This window comes from Limulus polyphemus, unplaced genomic scaffold, assembly GCF_000517525.1.
Source record: "Limulus polyphemus unplaced genomic scaffold, Limulus_polyphemus-2.1.2 Scaffold2675, whole genome shotgun sequence".
Taxonomy (NCBI): domain Eukaryota; kingdom Metazoa; phylum Arthropoda; class Merostomata; order Xiphosura; family Limulidae; genus Limulus; species Limulus polyphemus.
This window is the reverse complement of record NW_013668285.1, coordinates 27712-39124: the sequence shown is the minus strand read 5'-3', so window position 1 is coordinate 39124 and position 11413 is coordinate 27712. Positions and strand designations below refer to the sequence as shown.

Genomic DNA, 11413 nt, shown 5'->3' with positions numbered 1-11413 from the left:
AAACAGGAATAGAATCCCACACATAACTTTAACAACCGTTATCTTTAAATTCTCGAAACTTAAAATATCAACCATACAAACTGTGTATCATTTCCCAAAGTACTTACATGTTTTCTCTTAACATAAGGAAAGTGTCGGTATTGAGAACTTTAGAATACAATATATAATTTTTACTTTCTTTTTATACATACAAAGTTTCCTTTATATATTTATTTCTAAACATATTCTCAGCATTTTTGTTTTATTTTGTGGTGGTTAATGAGAAAGATTAGACAACACAAACTTGCCAGAAAACTTGTTGTTGAGAGGTCTGAAAATGGTGACTTTTTCAAGACACAACTCCCGCCAACAAGCGCGTGGCAAAATATTGTTTGTTTGTGTTTATTATAGGAAGGTTAAACAATGGGCTATCTACGCTGTGCCACATCGGGGATCGGACCTCGAATTTTAGTTTTATAAGCCCTAGAGATTACAGTAGTTTCCTTTGGAACATTTCAAAAGGACAGTTAAAAAACGAATTATTTTAATTATTTTCTAAAAAACGTCCCTGTCTTTGTATTTGTCTCACAACAAAAACAACATCTAAATGATATTAACATTTCTACATTCGGGAGAAAATCAAATCAAAAGTAAAAAAATAATATTATTTTTAACTTAATTTAAATTAAACTGTAGAATATCTTTTGATCTTGCAGTGAAATACGATTATTGGTATAATTGATAGAATAAGTTTTAAATACTGAATAGGAACATCAAATTATTCTTGATTTGATAATAGTGTATTCATTCATTTAGGTAGAAAATCTATATCTGCTATGAAAATCCATACCAATACTATTTCAACAAGAGAAATATTGCTTTATGTAGACGAGTAGAAGTGCTGGGTGAACCAGTTCGTGGTGAACCAGTTCGTGGTTTTTCTTGAAAACATACGTCTCAGTTTAAACAAGGTGTAAAATGATTGTAAAATATTTCGAAATCTCTTTAAATTTTTAAATGAGCAAGGTTTACGTAAGCATCTTTTCTTTTTCTTGTAACAAAATACCTGTTGAATATATAAGAATGTTTAGTGTAAGCGTTATTATATGGTTTATTTTGTGACTTAATATTTAGTTATTGTTGAAGATGGATTGTCCTAAAAGCATTAGTTGTGACAAATTTCGTTACTCAACTCTGTACGTTGTGTATGCAGTTAATTGTTCTTCTAGGCTTTAGTAATATTGTTGGCGTCACATTACTCGAATCTTCGATATTTTTCTCGCCAAGTGAGTATTGTTACCTCATAGCGTCTTCTAGTTTGTAAAAAAATTCCAGGTCTCAGTTGGGCAAGGTATATATATATATAGGTGACCGAGCGAGAGCAAGTTAAGTGAAATGTAAGGAAAAGTTCAGTCAGAAAAAGAATTAGAATACACGAAGTTTACCGGCGTGTGAGTAATTAGCCATAACGGGTGATATTTTAAAGTGAGTTTAATAGTGATAAGAAGAAGAATCTGTCTTGTCAAAGGGTGTTCTAAAGTAATTGAACCCGTCTGTGTGAACACTGACGAAAAGGAGACAACTATTAAAAGTTCAAGATACAACTGTGGTAACTTACGGAGTAACATAAGTGAATTTATCACAAATTGTACAGTAAGAAACAAAGTAGAGAAAAACAGTTCGTCTTTTCAATTGGATTCTAAACTAATTGAACCAGTCTGTGTGGATTTTTGACAAGAAAAGAAAAGTATTTAGAGTTTTAGATAAAACTGTGATAACCTACAGTGTAAAGAATTTTTGTTCATACGTTTGACTTTTGATTATAACATTTCAAAACAAGTGGATTGTGTGCTGTACATTTATTGTCCAAATTTATCGCCAGTAAGTCCCATACACTTACTGTAAAAGAATCTTAGCCCACATATACATAAAAACCTTGAAAATAACATTATTGAGATTAGTGACAATAAATACAACGGTGGATTCATGGCTCACGTCTCATTACCACAAATGTAAATAAAAAGAACAAATTTATTTACCAAAGTAATAGCGAAGTTTTGAGTCGTAAAAATGACGTTTGTTATATTTTGCATAATTATCCAAACATAACCGGATCATACACATTAATGAATATATAACTAGCAAACAGCTGATGCACAAGAAACAGAAATAGATTCCCACACATAACTTTAACAACCGTTATCTTTAAATTCTCGAAACTTAAAATATCAACCATAGAAACTTTGTATCAATTCACACAGTACAAATATCACTTCTACAGATTTCCTCAAAGTCCTTAAACACTAACGCTAATGCTGCCATCTGTTGTTTATAGAACAAACAAAAACATTTGTGAAATTTGAGGCTATTTTATATTCGTTGTTCTAAAACATTTTCAACACTAAATAATCTTTGCGGAACTACAAACATTGAATATTTATTGACTCACTTTGTAAAATTGTAATAGATTTGATTGCAGGGAGAAGTTTCATTATGAAGCTTGATGTACCGAAAACAATTTTTATCTCATGAATAAAAGTACGAAAATTAATGGTACGATAATATTCCAAAAGATGTCACTACAAGCAATTTCAGATATAGAAACCTCCCCTATCCGAGAACAAGGAATGCTTAAGAAGTTTTCTCAACAATCAGAAGATAACCAAAATACAACAACCTTTTCATGGAAAATTACACGTCATAGTTTATTATGGGATGTAATACTAGACAGGAATGCCGTTAGTAGTGAATTTAAATTTGAATTAACAGCTAATCCTTTCTTTTTGAAAAACAATATTGTCAATCAATACGTAAGAAAAAGTAAGTACATGTGGACCTTTAAACCTTCCGTATTGTTAGTAGACTTATTTTACTGTAACACTGTATGTCTGCTATGATTTTACTGTATCTGATATGGATATGGACTGTTGTTGGGAGTGACACGCTTCTTTTCATCGTTTCAAATTATAAAAATAACATTTTGTAGCCACGTGAAATAAAATAGAAGTATCAACACAGTTTCAAACAGTAATTAGTTTAGTTTAAACATTTTATAATGCCTACTCCGTGTACGACGTGTTGGTTTAATCAAATTGTACAAGTTCTCGGTTTGAGTTCATAATGAAATTATATTTGTTAAATCATATTTTCTTGAGTGCCAGATATCATTATTTGTTGCCGAGTAAGTCACGACTCAGATGAGAAGTAACAGATAATAAAACACGTTTTATGTTTTCAGTTATTAGATTACCAGTATAACTTAATAATCTAATTGAAACACTTGAATATATAAAAGTATTGGATTTTAACCTTATTTCTAGCTTCACTTCTTAATTAACATTTACATGAACTTATAACAAACATTGATTTAAAAGTGTCGGGAGATATATACGATCTATATAACTATAACTACTTCTACATTTAATTGAAGCATTTCATTTATAAATCTATTTGATCCAAACTTTATTTTTAATTTACAAGTAAAAGTTGTAAGTAGAAATATGAAAACAGAACGTGGTAGAGAAACACACACAATTTTCTTAGAAAATTAATACACATAAATACACTATTTGGTTATTACATGTTATAATACTATTTTCCTTTTTTTATGGAAGGAATTTACCACCTGCAGTTATAAAAATAGTTAAAATCAAATTTATATCCAATAGGAAAATACATTTCACACTATAGATTTGATACTTTACTTCTTACTTTCTGTCTGTTGTTCCGTTTATGTTAGACAGAACGACAAACTATACATGGTTAACTGCGTATTGCTGTTTATATGGTTAACTACTTTTTTTTACATTGTATATTTCGTATTGTTATATCACGTATATCAATCTATAAGGTGTAACAGAGTGGATATGAAGGACACACTGGTAGCTCCACTTATAGCACTGATAATAATTTTACAGCAAATATTCATTCATTAGTTATCTAGGCCGTGTATTTTGTTTTATCCACTATCATGCCCCAAGTTGAACAAACAACGCGGCCTGGCCTGCTAATGAATGAATATTTACTAGTTTGACCGCTAATTTGGATTTCATTCCTTTAAGTCTCACGCTGAATCCTATTTTGGCCGCACCTTTTTTCACACATAAGGTATTTTTGAGTAGTTTATATGTTGCCACAAATAGTTTTTACAGCAACTGTCCACATGTAGTTTGGTTTAGGCTGGCTGTTGTACACCAGTGGTCAGTGAAACGTTCCAATATTTGAAACTCTTCTAAGATATACAAATTAAAACGAAAACTTTCTGTATCATTATTATTATGTTTTTGCAAAAGTTCACACACTAGCTAAAGTGGAAAAACAGACAGTTTTGTGATCTTCTGTAAAATGTGGACAAGGGCAGTATTTGGGACCAAAATGTTTGTAGGAGGTGGGCAAAATGTCTGACTTCATTACTATGATTTCAATCTAGAATAAGATTTGGTGAACTGGACGTGGCCTAGCGGTTGGGATGCTCGAGCTGTGAATCGTAATAAACGTGTTAATCAATTTGGGGCCACGGGTGCATTATAAGAGTGACAGTCCAGTCCTGCTGTTCAATTTGAGTAGACCAAGAGTTGGCGGTCGGTGCTGTTGATTAGCTGCCTTCCCTCTCGTCTTATAAGATCAAAACTAGTGACAGCTATGTTTAATAGCCATTGTACTTTTACAAGAACGTATGACACGAACATTACATAACAACTGTATTCTTCACTTTATCCGCTAAATATAAGGGTTAAAACTCTGTTCAACTAAACAAACATTGCTTCATTTTTAATAAGACTTGTAGCAATGGTGTTTAGGAATAGCGTTTTCATTCGCTGTGAGGTTTACTCTTATGGCTATATTTTATGCATAAATTTATATATTTAACTCAGGTCCTTGAGGAAAAGAGGTTTTAAAGAGTGTTCAGTATTTTACAATTAACAAATACCGCTTCTATTCGTTAAATCTCTAAAATTAAATAGCTTTAAACGGTTTTTGTTGCAAATGAGAGAGATATCACCCAAAACGAATTATTCACTATCCTCACTTTCATATTACGTTGAAGAGATGTGAGCTGGAGATCTGGATCTTTAAAACATTAATATTCTGTGTTTATTTATTTAAATACGATATAACCTCGACATAATAGAAACGTTTAAAACAATTCTAATACTTCATGCTTTAGCAGAACTCAACTACAAGTTTACAAAAGCATAACCTCATGTCATAGCTACTAAAACTATCTGTTGTCGTCCCTAACTTTGAACTACTGGTCAGAGAGAAGTCAGCCAGGCTGCTAAACCATAACTCTCGGCATCTACTGTCCCTCTTAGAACGCACCTACAACTTAAAGTTGAACCCATATTTGTTGTATAGGATACATTGAGCCCGACTCGCCAGGTCCGATATTCCGAGTTCTACCATAGGACCAACCTGTGCCCTAAAGTAACATTTCAAGTCAACACATCTGTAAAGTGTAGATTTATCAAGTAAAAAATCAGCTAATGTCTTCAGACTGTTTAAGGAAAAAGGAAAGCTAATGGATATCAGGTTCACAAGGCTAGCAAGTTCAAGTTTTGGTGCTTCCTGACTCAAGAATTTCGTTCATCAATTTTAAGCCGTGGCATAGCGGCTGATAGAACGGGTCTGATTTTGTTTTGTGTTTAGCCGCGACACAGCGGCTCATAGAATGGCTCTGAGTTGTAACTTATAGCTCCCTCTATTGACCGATTTGAGATGTAATTACAGCCGCGGCTATTGTGGATTTCCTCTTCAATTTTGTTTGTTTCCTTTCAAATACAAACTTTTAGTTCATAGCTCCGTCATCTCTTGACCGATTTCAGATCTAATTACAGTTTTGGACTCAGGAGATCGAACCCTTTCGATCGATGTATTTGAACACGCCCAAGGTCTCATAGATTAATTTACTCTAATCCTGTCTAAAAGAATTTCAATTTGAAGGTAGACTGTTTGAGATTCTGGTAAGTAATAAAATTGAATCGGGTATACGCGAGTTCCACGCTTGGCATTGCTGGCGCACAAAAGGATAGCTAATAAAAAGGAAAAACAAATGTCTCATAGATTAATTTACTCTAATCCTGCCTAAAATAATTTCAAGTGACACGGCTATTGAAGATTCCCTCTTGTTGTTTTCACGTTGGTTCTTATATCCAACTTAATAGGACCTGTGTCGTCAGAACGCCCTAAAAATATCAGTTGATATCCTCTTATAAATGTCGTCATGACGCAACTTATGAATATACGTCCATATCCATAGGAGAACATGGCGGGCATACTCTCCAACTCCATACGAATATCAATCGCACAAGTACCTACTGAAGGAGGAGGGGTGAGAAACTGAAGTGAAGCGACTGGCTTACACTTTCCACACTAACCTCACCTACTACAGCCAGCTATCCACCCTGGTTTTGAAGTTGACGATATTGATAAATTGTTTTTTATGCCTGTTACTTGATGTACTTTTTCTGCATTTTGATACAAGTATTTTTTATGGATTGATTGCTTTGCCCGTGTTGTAATAAATCTATCATAAATAAACAACCTGTATCAGTAAGAGATTATTGGTACAGAACTCTTCTGTGAATAGCGACTTGTCTCCATGAAAGTTTTGTTAAGTTTCTCTAATAAGTAGAATCTCTGACTTGTACAGATCAACATTTAATTTTCTGAAGTTTTCTTATATTTATGTATCACACATAATTTGCTGAAATTAAACTGACTTCACTATTGCACAACGAAATCACTGCCCTTATCAGTTCCTAAAATCCTGTTTGGTTTTGAAGGATTATTATGGAAAGGGACGAGAGATCCGTGGCCGTACACGGGATGACAAGGGTTTAACATACGATTTAACTGTAGTTCTGGTTATCAGCTTACTGGATAGACAGGTGTTACTGGAGTATAGCTTACTACTGTGGTGACGTCACAGGTGTGGGCTTCTCACGTTCCTTGGACCTTTATTAAAAGAAAAAAGCTGGAAAGTAGAAAATCATAACTTAAAAATGTTTCTTCTCCTTCTTTCTATTTGGGTTTAAAGATTAACTTTTGGACTCTGTGTTAAAATCAGAACTTAGCACAAACTTCAAAATATTGTCTCCAAAATTTAGCACTAAATATGTCATAGATTAAATACAAAAACATCTGTAAACACTACAGTTAATTAAATAAACTAAGTTTAATATCTGATAAAAAAGATTCCAGAAAAACTTCATAATTATTTGAAAATTTTATCACAGCAATAACAATAAAATGGTTATGTTTGGATTATAAAACTTGATTCTAGGATTTCAAAATAAAATTACATTTTAACGGTCTTTAACATTCAACATTAGTAAACAGAGCATGTAGAGACAAATATATGTACTGAAGGTAAATAATCGCTACATGATAATGTGAAAATTAAATAGTAATTACGATTGAATATCTTAGATCAGGATAAAATTAAAACAAACCTTTAGTCCCACCAAATTCCTCCTTTTCTGAAACGTCCCCCTATACCTCTTCCTCTAATTCCTCCTCCAACACCTCCTCCCAATCCTCCAGTACCATATACACCAGCTCCTGCTCCAACTCCATATCGTCCTCCACTAAATACTCCACCACCTATTCTGTCTACTGGCACAAGATAGATGGGAATAGCAAGGACCGTCAAGGTTGTAAAACCTCGAAAACCACCTCCAAGTCCTCCTACGCCACCTCCAATTCCTCCTATGCCACCTCCAATTCCTCCTACGCCACCTCCAATAACTCCTACGCCACCTCCAAGTCCTCCTACGCCACCTCCAATTCCTCCCACGCCACCTCCTAGTCCTCCTACGCCACCGCGAAGTCCTCCTATGTCACCGCCAAGTCCTCCTACACCCCCTCCAAGTCCTCCTTGGCCATAACTATATCCCCCACCATATCCTGTGGCTTCAGCTTGGAGCTCCTGACTTTCAGAAGATTTGACTTCCTCCTCACCAGTCACTACCGAGTACAGAAGGACGGTAACACAAAACACGGCAAGGGTCTGGGGGTTAGAGAAAAACAAATATTTTATTTAAAAACTAAACTATTAATATGTAGTTTATAAGGAACGAGATCACCATACTTATGTTTTTAAATATGCCGTCATAATATTTTATAAACATTTCCCAAACTCTTAGTACACTAGTAAGTTAACTTATTCACGGTGTTTCAAGTAATGTTATTATATATTGTGTTATATGTATATATATATATATATATTTATACCCTCTATATCAGGATAAGTCGGTACAAATCGATGATAAAATAGTTATACAATACGAGTTAAATAAAATACATGTAATGTAACCTACTGATTCAAGGTTTCTGCCCAAATAAACGAATATATATTTATGATAACTTACACCATTTCAGACTTTTGCAAACGCATTTCACACAATCTGACATATTTAGTGAGAAAAATAATTATCTGCTGATTATAAAGAACACTCAAGAAGTGTATTTTAAGCTGAAAAATTAGCAATTCCTTATTTAGTAAAACACGACACAGTACATACAATAAATTATAAGTGGACGATTCTAAACATGAATTTAAAAGCTATCCAATGTCATTACGTGACTGGTGACGGACTGGTCGTTTGTTTCGGAAATTTCTTACCATAGCTACACAAAAGCTGTCTGCGCTTAGTGGTCCCTAATTTTGAACTGATAAAATAGTAAGTAGCCAGCTAGCCAACCCTTGGGCTTCTCTTGCCTGATCAAAAAGTGAAATTTGACTGTCACTCTTATAACTGACTGTGGATCCTAGGGTGCGTTATAAAAGAGACAGTCCAATGTCCTATTTGATTATAATATCCTACGAATTAAAGATGATGAGTTACGACTAGCTACCATTTCAACTTTAGCGACAACAACAAACACTCTTATAAAGGACCTACAGTCAACGGAACGCGAACCATAAACCCTCCGATTCACAATCTCAACACTAAACTACGACCCTCACACGACAGAAAGGAAATATAAAACTACTATAAAGTACAATACTTACCTTCATCTTTCTTCGGTTGTCCTTAGTCTATGTTTCTACACGAGAGACCTGATATTTATACTTGTATGTACAGAACGAAGTTAATCTGATAATGTTGAACAATAGTCACGTGATGTTAACACTTTTCCTTATTAGAAATCAGTTAATTAGATCGTGCGATAAAATAAAACAACCAAAGCTAGGCTTATTCGAATGATAATAACATCTTTAAAAAATAAAATTAAAAAGTTTAGGATTACAAATGTTCAACAGACTTGATTGTTTTTGATATTATGAATATAATTAAGTAGATCATGAAGCGTGGAAAAGAATCTCGGGGAAATACTCGGTTTATATTATTTCATCTGCCTCACTAAGATGACTTTATATATACTGAAACATAAAGTTCTGAAATAAAGTAAGATATGAAGATATCTACAACATTTTACTTAAAGAAAAAAACCGAATTACTTATGGAGCTAATAACGAAGGTTTGAGTCGCAAACAATAAGGTTTGTTTTATCGTGCATAATTATCCAAACATAACCGGATCATACACTTTAATGAATGTATAACTAGTAAACAGTTGTTGCAAGAGAAACAGGAACTTTGGCAACAGTTATCTTTAAATTATCGAAACTTAAAACATCATCCATAGAAACTTTGTATCAATTCACACAGTACAAATATCACTTCTACAGATTTGCCCAAAGTCCTTAAACACTAACGCTAATGCTGCCATCTGTTGTTTCTAGAACAAACAAAAACATTGTATCAAATCTATAGTGTGAAATGTACTTTCCTATTGGATATAAATTTGATTTTAACTATTTTTATAACTGCAGGTGGTAAATTCCTTCCATAAAAAAAGGAAAATAGTATTATAACATGTATTAACCAAACAGTGTATTTATGTGTATTAATTTTCTAAGAAAATTGTGTGTTTCTCTACTACGTTCTGTTTTCATATTTCTACTTGCAACTTTTACTTGTAAATTAAAAATAAAGTTTGGATCAAATAGATTTATAAATGAAATGCCTCAATTAAATGTAGAAGTAGTTATAGTTATATAGATCGTATATATCTCCCGACACTCAATGTTTGTTATAAGTTCATGTAAATGTTAATTAAGAAGTGAAGCTAGAAATAAGGTTAAAATCCAATACGTTTATATATTCAAGTGTTTCAACTAGATTACTAAGTTATACTGGTAATCTAATAACTGAAAACATAAAACGTGTTTTATTATCTGTTACTTCTCATCTGAGTCGTGACTTACTCGGCAATGAATAATGATGTCTGGCACTCAAGAAAATATGATTTAACAAATATAATTTTACTCTGAACTCAAACCGAGAACTTGTATAATTTGATTAAACCAACACGTCATACACGGAGTAGGCATTATAAAATATTTAAACTAAACTAATTACTGTTTGAAACTGTGTTGATACTTCTATTTTATTTCACGTGGCTACAAAATGTTATTTTTATAATTTGAAACGATGAAAAGAAGCGTGTCACTCCCAACAACAGTCCATATCCATATCAGATACAGTAAAATCATAGCAGACATACAGTGTTACAGTAAAATAAGTCTACTAACAATACGGAAGGTTTAAAGGTCCACATGTACTTACTTTTTCTTACGTATTGATTGACAATATTGTTTTTCAAAAAGAAAGGATTAGCTGTTAATTCAAATTTCAATTCCTGTCTCTTATTACATCCCATAATAAACTATGACGTGTAGTTTTCCATGAAAAGGTTGTTGTATTTTGGTTATCTTCTGATTGTTGAGAAAACTTTTTAAGCATTCCTTGTTCTCGGATAGGGGAGGTTTCTATATCTGAAATTGCTTGTAGTGACATCTTCTGGAATATTATCGTACCATTAATTCGTCATCTTTTTTTCGTATTTTCGCTCACTAGATAAAAAAGTCTTTCGGTACTTCAAGCTTTATAATGAAATTTCTCTTCGCAATCAAATCACTTATATCTTAATCAACAAGTTGATAAATATTCAAAGTTCCACAAAAATGATTTAGTGTTGAAAATTTTTAAGAATATTCTATTCAATTTTTGCTAAATTAACTCAGATCTACAACAACGAATATAAAATAGCCTCATATTTCACACTTTACTTCTTACTTACTTTTCATTGTTTCGTTTATTTCAGGCAAAACGGCAAACTATTCATGATTTTCTGCGTATTTATGTTTTATATAGTTAATTACTTCCTTTACAAGCTGAGGTACCCGTCGTGTATTTGGGTTATGAACTTAAAAAAATATGGGAGGTGGATGCTATGATAAATAACACAAAAAACCTGACTTTCACACAATTTATTTGTAACATAACATATTATTACTGGCCCGGCATGGCCAGGTGGTTAGGACGCTCGACTCGCAATCTGCGGGTCGTGCGTTCGAATCCCCA

General features: G+C 33.1%; 1 protein-coding gene across 1 annotated transcript in view; it reads right to left on the bottom strand.

The window, feature by feature from the left end:
- Positions 1 to 9001, bottom strand: part of LOC106467597 (glycine-rich cell wall structural protein-like) — an 11537-nt gene extending 2536 nt beyond the window's left edge. Inside the window, exons 1-2 of the mRNA XM_013927959.1 lie at positions 8996 to 9001; positions 7480 to 7990 (exon numbers count right to left, since the gene is read on the bottom strand). Of these exons, the coding sequence (XP_013783413.1) occupies positions 7480 to 7990; positions 8996 to 9001 (517 nt within the window). The remainder of the gene's footprint in view (positions 1 to 7479; positions 7991 to 8995) is intronic.
- Between the last annotated feature and the right edge of the window lie 2412 nt (positions 9002 to 11413).